The sequence below is a fragment of the Lynx canadensis genome, chromosome C1 (genome assembly GCF_007474595.2).
Source record: "Lynx canadensis isolate LIC74 chromosome C1, mLynCan4.pri.v2, whole genome shotgun sequence".
In the NCBI taxonomy this organism is placed as follows: domain Eukaryota; kingdom Metazoa; phylum Chordata; class Mammalia; order Carnivora; family Felidae; genus Lynx; species Lynx canadensis.
Genome location: NC_044310.1, coordinates 105,444,914 through 105,460,970, shown reverse-complemented (window position 1 = coordinate 105,460,970; position 16,057 = coordinate 105,444,914). Strand labels below are relative to the sequence as shown.

Below are 16,057 nucleotides of genomic sequence, written 5' to 3'. Positions count from 1 at the left end.
GCTATTTTGAATCATCCTATGATAGCATCAGTCAAAACATAACATAAAGTATTTCCCAAATAATCTTCTAATAGAAGACTAAACACTTCAATCTGAAGCAACTGGAGTCAGGGCAAACAAACTTGAAACTGCAAAAATACAAAGAAATTAACTTAGACATTCTCTAAGATTATTCAGCCATCTGATTATACTGCTTAGTCATTTTTCTTTCTGATGCTCAATGATTCTACATGCCTCTTTCCTAGATTTATCTAATTATACTTCATGCAAATTAAATCTGCTGGAAATGTGAAAACAAAAAGAATAAATGGTGATTCAGGGTGTCTGGGTGGCTTGGTCAGTTAAGTGTCCGATTCTTGGTTTCAGCTTAAGTCATGATCTCACAGTTCATGAGATCGAGCCTCTTGTTAGGCTCTGTGCTGACAGCACAGGGCTTGCTTGGGATTATCTTTCCCCCTCCCTTGATGCCCCTCCCTCTCTCTCCCAAAATCAATGAATAAATTTAGAAACAAAGAAGAAATGGTGATTTGCCCAGCAGATATCCCTTACCTACCTGTGGCTCTGTGGGAGTTGGAGAGGGGGGCTGAGGCCTCAGCAAGAGCTGCAAGGGTGGCCAGCACCGAGGTGGTGGAATTTGCCAAGTGTGCTGCTGAGGAGGCATGGGGGTCACCTATTTTGGTAAAAAAGGCAAATGAGGTCTGGTGTAGAAAATAAATGGAGATGAACTAAAAATGGCTTTTATTATCTGGGGTACCCGGGTGGCTCAGTTGGTTAAGCATCTGACTCTTGGTTTCAGCTCAGGTCATAAACTCAAGGTTTGTGGGTTCGAGCTCCAGGTTGGGCTCTGTGCTGACAGTGTGGTGCCTGCTTGGGATTCTCTCTCTCCCTCTCTCTGTCCCTTTCCTGCTTTCTCTCTCTCTCTCTCAAAATAAATAAACATTTTAAAAAATGGCTTTTATTAAATCAAAACCTCAGCTTTGCTCTCCCATACAAACTGATATAAACCAATGATTGTGGTATTAACAGTTTGGAAGGTTTAGAAAAGTTTTTCCTTTAAAGGGGATTAAGGTAATATGCTTGGTATAGGGCCACTACATTCCCCACATTTGCTCATTCTCTTGGCACTGCCAGTGCTGAGCATTAGTAGCCGGCAGCCCAGGAGTGCCGCCCACTCACTCGGCTGGCTGTACAGAGCTCTGCTTGGCAGCAGGTGGTAAGGACACAGAGTATGACTTACCCTAAACTATTGCTGCTGCGGGAAGAGGCTCTGCCTGGGCTTTACTTAACCACACTGCATCTATCCATCAGCTAGACAGGTGAGAAAGCATAGCACTGACCTCTACTGCAGGAACAGTTAAAAACCTGACACTTCACTTACTGAATGTCAAACAGTAGTACGACCAGTTTGTGCTAAAAACAATTACTTACTTATCTCATGATGCACTTAAAAAAACAACTATGTTTATAATCTTGTATTCTTGTTCCTGTGTGCTATTCTTACAACTACGCTCCAGGACGAAAGTGCATTAGATCGGGCAACAGCCATGCCTAACTTTATTTACCAAAACTATTACTGAGGCGCCTGGGTGGCTCAGTCTGTTGAGCATCCAACTCTTGACTGTGGCTCAGGTCATGATCAACACACACATCGGGCTCTGTGCTGACAGCACGGGGCCTTCTTGGGATTCTCTCTCTCTCTACCCCTCCCTGGCTCATGTTTACGTTAAAAAATAAACATTAAAAAAAAGTATTACTTCACAATTTTGCATAAATCTAACTTTTATAAAATAAATTGCATTTCATTATGTCTTTCATTAGAACTTCAAAGATACTTTTGTGTCAGTTGTGAATTTATTGCTTCTCAGCTCCAAATCCCTGTTTTGCCTTGCCTTGTCATACTTAAGCTGGACCCTTATCAATATTTCTTGACAATTAGCATGAAACTACGTTTTGTCATACAGAAGGAGTGTCTGCTCCCTAAATTGGCTATTCTGGTATTCTTTAGAGTTCTCCTCATATCTTAGTAGTTAACCACTATTATTAATAATTTTTTATAAATTATACATACATTTAGGTATAACATATTCAAATTATGTGTTATATATTATAAAAAAATTATACAACTTGCCATGTAGTTTAGTCTCCTGACTGGGCTCTGATTGTTTTATTTAAAAAATATTTATTTATTTTGAGAAAGAGAGTGGGAGAGGGGTAGGGAGAGAATCCCAAGCAGGCTCTCACTGTCAGCGCAGAGCCTGACATGGGGCTCAATCTCACGAACCATGAGATCATGACCTGAGCCGAAAGCAAGAGTCAGATGCTCAATGGACTGAGCCACCTAGGTGACCCAGATACACTTACCCACTTTTTAAATGTACTCTTAATTTTCTTTAAGATTTTATGTAATCTCTACACCCAATGTGGGGATGGAACTTACAACCCCAAGACCAACAGTCACATGCTCTACTGAATGAGCCAGCTAGGAGTCCCAATACTTTTTAAATAATTTTTTTAAATGTTTTATTTATTTTTGAAAGAGTGCAAACAGAGGAGGGGAAGAAAGAGAGGGAGACAAGTATCTAAAGTGGGCTCTGTCCTGACAGCAGCAAGCCCGATGTGGGGGTCAAACTCACAAATCATGAGATCGTGACCAAAGTTGGACACTCAACTGACTGAGCCACCCAGGTACCCTTTCAATGTACTCTTGATTTTTATGTTTTCTCACTACCTATGCTTAAAGATTCTTTCCAGCCTTTTGTCTATCAAAATGCCAGTTATCTGTAAAATAAAGAAATTCCCATTCAACACTCTTTGTAATAAATCCTTCCACAGAGCAAAGGATCCTTTTCTGATATGATTAATGTAGGTAACTTAACTGGTTTATAAATTTAAATTTCAGAAGATTTGCCTTAAAAAGGTGGATTTCTGGGGCACCTGGGTGGCTCAGTAGGTTGGGCGACCAACTTCGGCTCAGGTCATGATCTCACGATTTGTGGGTTCGAGCCCTGCATCGGGCTCTATGCTGCCAGCTCAGAGCCTGGAGCCTGCTTTGGATTCTGTGTCTCCCTCTCCTCCTTGTGCTCTCTCTCTCTGTCTCTCAAAAATAAATAAACATTAAAATTAAAAAAAAAAAAAAGGTGGATTTCTTGTATAGTACTCTTAATAGCTACAAATTATCTTCTTTTTAAGTAGGCTCCATGTCCAGCACTGAGCCCAGTGCGGGGCTTGAACTCAACACCCTGAGATCAAGACCTGAACTAAGGTCAAGCATCACACACTTAACTGACTGAGGCACCCAGACGCCCCCAAACTATCTTCTTTTAAATTTATTTATTTTTTTAGTAATCTCTGCATCCAATTTGGGGCAAAAACTCATAACCCTGAGACCAAGAGTTGTATGCTCTACCGACTGAGCTAGCTGGGCACCCCAGCTACAAATGATCTTACTCAAAGCTTTTGCATGATGACGGTGGCAGTGGTTGATTAGGGTGGAGATAGTGATGATAACCCTGTTTTATTCTAATTCCTTCATAAAATATGCAGGGAACCAAACAGTCTGAGTGGAACACAGAGTGCCTGACCTCCAGAAAGGAATCGATGTCTATCCCATAACTTCATGCAGAGCAAGATCCAGCTATATTCTCTAATGTTCCTACTAAATTCATGCTTTTCCCATCACTCAACTTATCATACCAAACACTGACATAAGAAGTCACAGATGAGGGGGTGCCCGGGTTGCTCAGTCGGTTAAGCATCTGACTTTGGCTCAGGTCATGATCTCATGGTCCGTGAGTTCGAGCCCCACATTGGGTTCTGTGCTGACAGCTCAGAGCCTGGAGCCTACTTTGGATTCTGTCTCTGTCTCTCTCTCCTCCTCCCCTGCTTGCACTCTGTCTCTCTCTGTCTCTCTCTCTCAAAAATAAATAAATATTAAAAAAAAAAAACCTCACCAATGACACAAGGAACAATTTTTAGATATATATACAGTAACACCTAGAATTGTAGGTTGTTCTGTGAGTGTTCCACAAGACCAGCAAACATATCTAATAAATTTTCACTTGATAAACAAGTGATGTCTTGCAATACGAGTACTATGTGACACCAAACATCACATGATCACAACTGGGCCAATGGGTCTCCTCTCTCCTCTCTTTCTCACAGCAGCATTGTGGGTGATTGTCTCCCATGCTTGGATGCTTGGTCTCAGGGGCAATATCTGGCAGAAATCAATGATATTTCAGAACGTTGGAAGGTGCCCACAACTGGCACTAGTGTATTTTTTGTCACTTCCAAGCACTTATAGACAGTCCTTTGCTTTTCCATACAAGAGTAAGCTTAGGAATGCTTTGCTTCATTCTAGGTCAGGCTGCCTGCAGATATGGACCTTTTCCTCTGCTGCCTTATTGCCAGTTACATTAAATACAGTAACAAAGAGTTTATGAATACTGTATTGTAGTCAACATCTGTGCAAACACATACAATGGCCCTCATGCAGGAAAAGATTCCACTGAGCCAAGGGAAAGCAGTGATTCCATTAGTGATAGTGAAAGTCGTCCTACAAAATAACCTCTTCTCTTTCTTGTCTCCCTCACACCAGCCATGAAGATTTTCAAAGGGAAGTACAGGTTAATGTGTTTATTTTTCTTTATATTTTGTTTTATTTATTAATATTTTATAAATACTATTATTTATATTATTTTATTTGTTTATATTATTTTATCGATAAAATATATAAGTATTTTCTTTATTAATTTGTATTACAGTATTATAATAATTTTTATATGAATATTTTGGGGTTGTAGAATGAATCATCTGAGTTTCCAGTTTTGTTTTTTGTTTTTTTTTAATGTTTATTTTTGAGAGATAGAGAAAGAGAAAGACAGAGCATGAGCAAGGGAGGGGCAGAGAGAGAGGGAGACACAGCATCCAAAGCAGGCTCCAGGCTCTGAGCTGTCAGCACAGAGCCTGACATGGGGCTTGAACCCATGAACCACAAGATCATGACCTGAGCTGAAGCCAGACACTTAACCGACTGAGCCACCCAGGCGCCCCTCCAATATTTCTTATGGGGAAATTTACTTTGATATACAAGTGCTTTGGATTATAAGCGTGTTTAGGGAACAAATTATGCTTGCAAACCAAGGTTTTACTGTATATATATATATATATATCCCTCGAGGAGGGTAGAATGTATATGGCAATAAGTTACTAGCAATCCAAAAACAAAGTTGTTACTATTTTACCAGAGTTAAAACACACACACACACACACACACACACACACACACACACACACACAGCTGTTATAATTAAAGTTCAAGTAGGCCAAACCTCAGATAGGTCACTCAGCTAAAGTAGAAAAGCTAGGTAAAACTACTTTTGAGAAAGTATTATATACTTTTCAGTACATGATGATACCAGGCTAAGGGTGTTCTCCCTTTGATTACTAACTTACCTAAGTCCACTCAACAGCAAAATGAAGAAAGAACATTTGTGAGAAATTGGGTTTAGTATTCTGACATGCACAGTTGAAACTGAAAAGAGATGATACCAATGATCTCCTCAGACTTATCCCAGTGAATTCTAGGAAAACAAGGTACTTTACTGTTAAACAATATTGCTTCCTTCTCCTCAATATAAGGCCCAACATAAAATAAAGTAGAATGTGCATGGATGCTGTTGTTTTGAAATGAAATGACATTATCAGTGAAGACTCTTGTTACCAATTCAGAATGTGGCTTCGACAAACTCTATGCCATGACCTAGGGGAGTGTGCTATGGTAAGCTAGGCAATTTCAATGAGTTGGTGAAAACTAGATCCAGAAAAACTACATAACTTGCCCACGTCACACAGGTAGTAAATGTCAGAGCCCAGATTAGAATGCAATTCATTACATTCCAAAGCCTGTACTCCTTATGAACTAATACAAGCTATTTATATTTGACTTTGGAGTGCATCTTATGATCCTACAGAAATAGGAAATTCATCTCCATAACTTTGTTTTGCCCTGGTTAATGTTTAATTTAGTCTAGCTGCCTTTCTGAATGGCTGCAGTTTGATGGTAGCACTGATGATCAGTGATATCTTTAGTCACAAATGGAAAAATGAAAGCACGCTTTATAATCTGAATTTTATCAAAAATATCCATCAAAATGATAATTCTAGGATAATGTCAGTTAATTCTTCTTGTGTATGTGTGGTAGCCCCTCCCTTTCAGTTAATTCTTAAAAATATTACTGGATGAAAAAAATATCACTGGACGATGGGAAACAAGCCACCCACCATTCGGGAAAAGAAAATCCTTTAACCCAGTTGAGTAATACAACCTGAATTTGTCTTATAACTTTCCTCATCTCTTTTATCTGCACTGATTATCTCCCCTGAAGGGGAAGAGCTAGGTAGAATTGTTTCATGCGTAAGACAACACTGGAGAGATCAGGTCTATTATGTAACGGTTTAGCAATCTCAATTTGTGGTCGGCAACATACAGAAGAGAGAAACGATAGGTCTGCTAAAAGCAACATGACGAATACAATAGAGGCCCATGGGAAACAAGGCTAAGAAGCTCTATTCTAAATGTCTTCAACTTTGCTTATCATTTCAGGTCAGGGTCTGAAGGATTTCAATAATTAGATTATCAACTCTAGTTCCTTTCACGTATTTGTGAACATATAACTTAACTAGCTTCTTTTTTTTTAATTTTTTTAAAGTTTATTTATTTATTTCGAGACAGAGAGAGAGCAGAGGAGGGGCAGAGAGAGGGGGAGAGAGAGAAAGAGAGAATCTCAAGCAGGCTCCACATCATCAGCACGGAGCCCAATGCGGGGCTTGAACCCATGAAACGTGAGATCATGCTCTGAGCCTTACCCAACTGAGCCACCCAGGCACCCCTAACTTTACTAGCTTCTAAAGACTTTTGGATTATAAAGGCATTTGTTCTAATCACTGTGGCCTGAACCACAACAAATCCAAAAAGCTGTGGATATTCTGATTATATGTATACTTATTTTTAAGCTAAACCTTTTGAATCATCCGGCTGAAAGCAAAGCACAGTGATTTTAAATGATAGTTGATGGCCTACAAAATGAAGGTCTCTACTGCCCCCCTGAGGGCATAACTGAATTAACTTTCATTGAGAAGTTACATTTTCATTTAATACTATTACTGAAGTCCTGCTATAAATTGGAAATACAAATCTCACTTGAAGTCTCACAACCACCTCATAAAGTATGTATTATTATATCCCAATTTTGTAGATAAGTAAAGAAGGCTTAGACAAAGGTTTTCCCAAGGTCAAGCATGTAGTCAATAAATCAGTATTTGAATGCAGTTCTAAATGTAAAATTCTATGCATATCATGTATATGCTTGTTTCTTTTTGCCACACTGCCTTTCCATAATAATACTTCATTCACGGTCTTTCTTTGATATTATATAAACTTAACTAGGAATACAATGTCCTTTTTTTTTTTTAATTTTAAAAATGTTTGTTTATTTTTGAGACAGAGAGAGAGAGAGAGAGAGAGCGCGCGTAAGTAGGGGAAGGGCAGAGAGGGAGACACAGAATCTGAAGCAGACCCCAGGCTCTGGGCTGTTAGCACAGAGCCCGATGTAGGGCTCAAACCCACAAACCATGAGATCATGACCTGAACCAAAGTTGGACGCTTTACTGACTGAGACACCCTGGCACCCCACAATGTCTTATTTTTAAATGAAAGTCAGAAACAGAAAAAGAAACCAAGTCAGTTGGAAAATTTATTTAAATGAAGACACAAGTCCCCTCACTGTAAAACAAATATATGTAAGGAAATGTTGAAAATAGCTCAAATTGCTTTTTATTTTTTTAATGTTTGTTTATTTTTGAAAGAGACAGAGCAGGGGAGGGGCAGAGAGAGGGAGAAACAGAATCCAAAGCAGGCTCCTGGCTCTGAGCTGTCAGCACAGAGCCTGATGCGGGGCTCAAACTCACGAACCGTGAGATCATGACCTGAGCCGAAGTTGCACATAACCGACTGAGCCATCCAGATGCCCCTCAAATTGATTTGTATTTTTTTTTTTTTAATTTTTTTTTTCAACGTTTATTTATTTTTTGGGACAGAGAGAGACAGAGCATGAACGGGGGAGGGGCAGAGAGAGAGAGAGACACAGAATTGGAAACAGGCTCCAGGCTCTGAGCCATCAGCCCAGAGCCTGACGCGGGGCTCGAACTCACAGACCGTAAGATCGTGACCTGGCTGAAGTCGGACGCTTAACCGACTGCGCCACCCAGGCGCCCCGATTTGTATTTTTTAAAAATGTTTATTTACATTTGGTTTTGGAAAGAGCAAGTGGGGGAGGGGCAGAGAGAGAGGGAGAGACAGAGAATCCCAAGCAGGCTCTATACTGTCAGTGCAGAACCTGATGTGGGGCTTGAACTCATGAACCGTGAGATCACGACCTGAGCCAAAATCAAGAGTCAGACACTTAACCAACTGAACTACCTAGGCACCCCTATTTGTTTTAGATAGATGTTTTTGTTAAAAACATAAGGATCTCAAAAGGTGCTTTTCTCTATTTTGTTGTTACATATGTTCCCAAGATTGCAAATCGAAGCTCTTACACTTTATTCAAATAATCACATGTACCTCTTTTATAGCAGCACTCCAACACCTATTTATGTTTATTCTGGTTTATTTGTCACATTTTAGACTATGGTACTTAACTGTTTTCCTTAATGGTACCATGCTAAAATACCCTTATATTTTCATTTTGTGGTTACATATAACCCTTCCACAGATTAATCTGTAAACTATTTTACTTTTAATATAGTAAGCACTCATGTATAATCCCTGTGTATGATCTTCCCTTCCCCAAGAAAGAAAAAGTGCATTAGCTTTAAAATTTATTATAAATCTTCTATTTGTTACATATTTCAACAAAGGACAGGCTATCCATTCATCTCATAGGAAAAACAGGGGTTGTGTTAATTTCAAGTCTAAAATAAATGTCATGTTATCAAGATATTACCTGAGGTTGTTTTGGTGTTGGTTGAAGAAACAAGGCTGGCGAGGTTGACAACTTCTCCAGATGTGAAGATGAATGGGGTGGCCACAGTCATAGGGTTGGCTCTCTCGGGATGAGCATTCACCTGATTCTGCATCGCTTCCTACAAAGCAAGTCAGGATAGTTCAAAGTCAGAGCTCGTTAGCTTTAGTTATACAGTCACTGAGCAGCTGCTGCACCCCAGTGCCCTGTGGAGCAGAACTAGTTGTGGCACACAATGTCCCAGGGAGCTCAGAGTTCTTATTAAGACTACTGGTTTTGTTTTGTTTTTCCAGACCAGGGCAACAAAGATGTTAGGCTGCTTTCCCAAGTTTATTTCTAATTTAAAAAAAAGAAGTGTTATTATTTGCAAAAAAGTGTATTACTTGTAAAAACTTCTAGACAATTCACTTTACCTGTCTGGATCTTGTTTTTTATTTGGAAAATGAGGGAAGTGGCCTAAAAAGTAATTTGCAGCTCTAAAACTCTACGAGCAATTAATTATGTACAAGTCAATGCGCTAGCAAGAGATCCCTACAGCGAATCTACAGAGAACAATATTCTCCAGAGTTTTGTCCAACTACTTGTTCCACTTTGCCAGTGAAGAAATTCCTAAGAGAATATATAACAAGCAAATAAATGAGTGCCAGATTTTAAAGTCTAGTGTCATACCTGCACTTTTGCTTCCAGGGGTATTTGTACAATTTAGGTGTAAAGATGCTTATCTAATTTTCTAACTTTCAGAAGCAGTTTTCTACAAGCATAGTATCTACTTCAAAAGTCCAGTTATGAAAGAGCTCTAAATAAGGAATTAAAGTTGAAGAGTACAACCAGTCTATAGGGAACCATCTGCCAGGAAAAACAAACCCCTGAAAATGCAACAGAAATGGCTACCTATTTTTTACATATAATTATCCCTATGACCAATAGCTTCAGGTGAAACAGATTATCCATTCTCTGCTTACTGTTAAATTCCTTCTTGAATCTGCCTCTTCTTCCATACTCCACTATTGTTTCCTTAATTCAAGCCCCTACTGGCCCTTCCCTGGCCTAATGAAAGTCACATTGAGTATCTTTTCTCTCAGGTCTGTGTATCACACTCCAAATGATCATCTTTAAAAAAAAAACAACAAAAACAATTCACAGGAGCACCTTGGTGGCTCAGTCGGTTGAGCAACTGACTCTTGATTTCCGCTGAGGTCATGATCTCATACTTTCATGAGTTCAAGCTCCACATCAGGCTCCACACTGACAGTGGGATTCTCTCTCTCCCTCTCTGTCTGCCTCTCCCCCGCTCACTCTCTCTCTCTCAAAATAAATAAACTTTAAAAAAAAAAAACAGCTTAAAAAATAAATAAAATATTGAAAAATTTTTAAAAATGGGGGTGCCTGGCTGGCTCAGTTGGTAAAGCATGGGACTCCTATTAATCTCACGGTCCTGTGTTCAAGCCCCACGTTGGACGTAAAGCTTATTTAAAAAAAAAAAAAAAGAAATCTCAATTTTCTATTTAAAAGCTTCTATTGGATCCCCATTACCCATAAAACAGTCTAAACTCTTTTGCATGTAACAGCCCTACACTCAAAACTCTGCCTAACCCTTAAGCCTTAGCTCCTTCCACTCCCAAACTCCATTTCCCTTGCTCAATCTCTAGTCACAAAACATATGCTTTCTTGAACATCCCATATCCTTTCATACCTCTATGTCATTGGCTTGCTCTTTTTCTAGCCTAGAATATAATTTTCTTACTTCTCTGCCTACTTCTTCAAAACTCAGTTCATCTTCTACATATATATATATACATATATATATATATATATATTTTTTTTTTTTCCCCAGTAATCTCTGCACTCAGTGTGGAGCTCAAACTCATGACCCCAAGATCAAGAGTGACATGATCTTCTGAGTGAAACTGCCAGGCGCCCCTCTATATACACTTTAATCTTTGCATTAAGTATCATTCATACTCCCTCTTCTGAGGCCCTGCAATGCTCGATAAATACCAATGTATCAATGTAATATTGTAATGCTTGATTTCTTATCCTTACCTTCATCACACTGTAAACACTCCAAGGGCAGGCATGTCTTACCAACCTTTGTATCCTTCATCCTATTACTCTCTGATATACAAGTGCTGGATTAAGAAATTAAGGGGTGAAATAATCACAGCTCCTTTTTAATTCTGAGATGGCTTCCTTATGACTCAATATGCATTAGAGCTATGTACTGCCTCGTATCAGTTGATGTACATTCAGAAAACATAAAGAGGCTTTTAGTCCCAAGTCACGCTCAATTAGAAAGGGAAATTTTCATGGAGAAAAAAACACTCTAAAACCAAAGAAATCTTGTTTTTATACTAGCCACAACACTACTCTTCAATCACCGTGAATAATTCAGGGCTATATAGAATGCTACTTTTTTTTAAGATGCCAATAACAGAGTACCTGGGTGGTTCAATTGGTTAAGTGACTTCAGTTCAGGTTATGATCTCAGGGTTTGTGAATTCGAGTCCCACACTGGGCTCTGCACTGACGGTATGGAGCCTGCTTAGAATTCTCTCTCTCTCCCTCTCTCTGCCCCTCCCCTGCTCATGCTTTCTCTCTCTCTCTCAAAATAAATAAATAAACTTAAAAAAAAAAAAGTCTGATGCTTCACCAATTGAGCCATCCAGGCACCCCTAAATCATAAACTTTTGGAGTGCCTGGGTGGCTCAGTTGGTTAAGAGTCCAACTTTGGCTCAGGTCCTGATCTCATGATTTGTGAGCTCAAGTCCCAAGTTGGGTTCTGTGCTGACAGCTCGGAGCCTGGAGCCTGGAGCCTGCTTTGGATTCTGTCTGTCTGTCTGTCTGTCTGTCTCTCTCTCTCTGTCTCTGTCCCTCCTCACCTCGTGCTCTATCTCTCTCTCTCAAAAATAAATAAACATTTAAAAAAAAAGAAATACTGGAGCGCCTAGGTGGCTCAGTCAGTTAAGTGTCTGACTTCAGCTCAGGTCATGATCTTGCAGTTTGTGAGTTTGAACGCTGCGTCAGGCTCTGTGCTGACAGCTCAGGGCCTGGAGCCTGCTTCAGATTCTGTGTCTCCCTCTCTCTCTGCCCCTCCCCTGCTCGTGCTCTGTCTCTCTCTCATAAAAATAAACATTAAAAAAAATTTTTAAGTAAATAAAGGTTAAAAAAAATACTAACGACAGTGAGTCACAAGATTGAGACATATCAGATGTACTATCTTGATAAGATATAGAAAATTCAATTTTGAGTCAGCTCCTACAAAAAATCCTTAACTTGAGTTACAATATACTCTAGGGGTATAAAAAGAACCAGACCTGAAGGATGACCAGAATCTCAGCATTCTTTTTCTCCAGGGCTATGTCAAAGGCAGATTTATCAAACTTGCTGAAAGCATGCACGTCAGCTCCATACTTGATAAGCAGCTCCACAACATCTCGATGGTGGTGCTCTGTGGCCCAATGTAAAGCTGTCATCTTCAGCATGTCCTTGGCATTCACATCTGCACCGTTCTGTCACACAATAGTAATTGTTTCAAACAGACACTGGTTACAGTAGCACAGGTGCAAGATCCCAAAACCCAAATAGAGAGGATTTCCATGGAGATTACACATATTCAAATTTAGATCACGTTTAAGACATATCAAAGGGAAAAGCATTCTTCAAATTCTCCTGAATGATGACAGACATAATGTCTTCAATGAGTAGGTCTTCTAAGGACAACGGGGAAATTATAACAGATGGGAAAGGAAGGAGAAAAGAGCAGATTTTTTGTCGCATTTATTAACAGAGAGCTGAGCGCCTAGAAAAACAGGCATAAGTAAAGAGAACACCTGCAGAAGGGAATGAAGAGAAATCAATAAAGTCTGCTTAGCCTGTAAAAGATTAGGCAACCCGATCCTCATAGCCATGACGACTCTTGAAAGAGATGCAAGTCTGTGCTATGAACTCTCCTAAACTTAATCTCTCCCAGCCTAGTTTCCTACCACCCATTCAAGTAAGAATACAGGGAGGTGGATATCTTTCTTACAATATAGATCCACCACTATTACCCTAACAAGCAGTTCCACGATGTGGGCATGTCCGTCAGCTGCAGCCATGTGCAAGGGGGTCCTGTCCACTTTGGTCCGGGCATCCCTGCTAACGCCTGCTCGAAGGAGCACTTCTGCTGTGGAATAATGACCATACTGGGCTGCAAGGTGGAGGGGTGATGTTCCAAGCTGTGGGAAAATAATACTCATTGAGTATCAACCGTGTGCAGAGTCCTAAATCATTGAGAGACACAAATGAACAAGAGGTACAGTCTATGGTTCCTGTCCTTGGAGAGAGAATCTGGGTGGCCAATAAGAGTAAAGAATATTAATTAAGAGCTTAATATACTAACAGGCAAATAAACATCCCACCAATTAAATAAGTGCTAATAGATTTAAGTCAGGTGGAGTTACCAGGTGAGATTCTCCAAAGGACATGATGTTAAGCAAGGCTTAGAAGAAGGTAAAAAAAATGGATAAACAGGAACATTCTGCATTGGGGTAAAGGTAAGGGATAGGCAAATTCAAAAGAATTCTTAGGAAAAGGGCAGAGGCTAAAAAGTTAGTGAGAAATTTGGGGTAAAAATTTAATTGGTTGGAATAGAAGTCTGTTGCCACCGTAAAACAAAGCAAAAAGACTGATGAGATGAAGAGGTGCTAAAATTTTAGCAATGGCATGTGAACAGCAATAAGCTATTGTCAAATAGCAATACGTCTGTATCATCTCAAAGTACATCTTTCAAGAGTTACCTATCTTTGGCCACTTTGGCCAGAGATCTATTCCTTTCTTTGTGTTACGTTCTTTATTTTAAGCCTATGTTGCTTCTTTGCCTTTCTTATATATTCAGCCTTTCTGCCTGACTGGATTTAATTCACATTGCTCTTTTCAGGTCTATTTATAGAAATGCTAATCTCATAGGTTTCCTTTTCTTCCTTTTTGTGAAGTGCTAACAATCTGCTGACCTCTAAAACTATGAATTAATCACCCCAGCATAGAGGACACTGGCTCATCAAATTGTTCAAATTAGGCAATGCCTGCGCCTGGCTGGCTCGGCTGGTAGATCACGTGACTGGATCTCGGGGTTGTGAGTTTGAGACCCATGTTGTGTGCAGATATTACATTTAAAAAAATTTTTTTAAATTAAATTAGATACTGCTTATAAAATCCATGAATGCTTAGCAAGTCCACATTATAACCTGGACCTGGATCTTCTGAAACTGCTCTTCAAGCTGGCTGTTTAGGCTCATGAAATTAACACCTTCCTCTTAATGTATTTTAACACTGGTAAAAAGGTAACAAATGCCTAGACTATTCCTTATTAACCGGGATACTTTAGAGAAAAGGAAACAAGTAGTTTATTAGTCTAGAAATGCACTCTTATTATACTGATTTTGTTTAATTTTTAGCTAATTACAGAAGCCTATAACCTAAGTACACTCCAGGGAGAATTAAACCTTCAGAAAATACTCTAAGAAACATTATGGAAAATCACAAGTATATAATACCTTACAATTACCATCTATATATATCCACAGGAGACTCTTTCAATTTGGAAAACTAAAAGAAGTATTTAGGTAAAACGAAGAAAACAAAACTCTTGTAGGAGAATGAAGCAGAAAGGGAATGAGAAAAGGCAATACAGTATGTTCAGCCTTTAAGAAAAAGGTTGGGGGACACCTGGCTAGCTCAGTCCGTAAAGTGTGCAACTTTTGATCTTGGGGTTGTGAGTTCAAGCTCCACATTGGGTATAGAGATTACTTAAAAAAAATTTTTTTTGACGCCTGGGTGGCTCAGTCGGTTAAGTGTCCGACTCTTGATTTTGGCTCAGGTCAGGATCTCACAGTTCATGGGTTCAAGCTCTGCATGGGGCTCTGCACTGACAGAGTGAAGCCTGCTTGGGATTCTCTCCCCCGCCTTCCCCCCCCCCCCCATCCCCTGCTCACATGCTCAATCTCTCTCTCAAAATAAATAAATAAACTTTAAAAAAATAATTAAAAAAATTAAATGTTTGGGGGAAAAAAGAAATTGGCAACAGCACACATTGGGAATAATGAAAAGAGCTTACCCAGTCTGTGGTGAATGGTGCGCCATTTGCCATCAATGTTCTCACTTCATCATCTTGGCCTTTTCTTGCCGCTTCTAGTAACCTCTTCCCCAAGTCCACCAAAGACATCTTTATGCATAGGAACAAAAGTTTTCAGGAAGCTATAATTCAAACACAAGGAAAGCTGCCTGTAAAATGCTCTGAGAAGACCTCTTGTACTTAAATATATGTAAGATATTTCTCAAGCTGACTACCCAGTATGGCACTTTCTCTCCACCTCATCTAACAATCAGATATTTGGAAAAGTTTAGGCCCTAAACAATAGTTCCTTAATGTTCAGTATTCAGAAAAATACTTTGGAAACCTGTACAACACATTACCACCTCTCTAGCTTAAGGACTCAAAAACAGCATTTCATCCCTTTGAAACAACTGTGGGTAGAAATGTACGTCAAGGGCGCCTGGGTGGCTCAGCTGGTTAAGCATCTGACTCTTGACCTTGACTCAGGTCATGATCTCATGATTTGTGAGATCCCAGCCCCATGTTGGGCTCTGCGCTGACAGTGAGGAGCCTGCTTGGGATTCTTTCTTTCCCTCTCTCTCTGCCCCTGCCCCACTCCCATGACCACTCCCTCTCTCTCTCTCTCTCAAAATAAGTAAATAAACTTTAAAAAAATGTTATGTCACACCAAAGAATGATGAATAGACAATCCAAGGATATTGAGACTTAGTTATACAGCAGAAACTTTTTCAAAAATGAATAAAGTGAACCTGCCACTTCGAGGAAAACAATTGGCAGTGTTCATTTATTAATTATAATTAGAGCTTTCAAGCAAAATTAGAATTTTGGGAAACAAATCCACCACCATGAGTTAACAGCTTACTATAAAGTTTTCTGATGAAATTAGTTATGATACTAATGAATGTGATTTTTTAATATTGTAAAATAATATGCATCAACA

At 39.5% G+C, this 16,057-nt stretch overlaps 1 protein-coding gene across 5 annotated transcripts in view; it reads right to left on the bottom strand.

The window, feature by feature from the left end:
• GABPB2 (GA binding protein transcription factor subunit beta 2) overlaps positions 1-16,057 on the bottom strand; it is a 35,938-nt gene that overhangs the window by 14,249 nt on the left and 5,632 nt on the right. Inside the window, exons 2-6 of one of the 5 annotated variants that reach the window (XM_030327748.2) lie at positions 15,118-15,257; positions 13,073-13,240; positions 12,338-12,532; positions 9,006-9,144; positions 554-670 (exon numbers count right to left, since the gene is read on the bottom strand). In XM_030327748.2, coding sequence (XP_030183608.1) covers positions 554-670; positions 9,006-9,144; positions 12,338-12,532; positions 13,073-13,240; positions 15,118-15,225 — 727 coding nt within the window. In that variant the 5' untranslated portion in view covers positions 15,226-15,257. The remainder of the gene's footprint in view (positions 1-553; positions 671-9,005; positions 9,145-12,337; positions 12,533-13,072; positions 13,241-15,117; positions 15,258-16,057) is intronic. The other 4 variants (XM_030327749.2, XM_030327751.2, XM_030327752.2 and 1 more) reach the window with 4 other exon arrangements.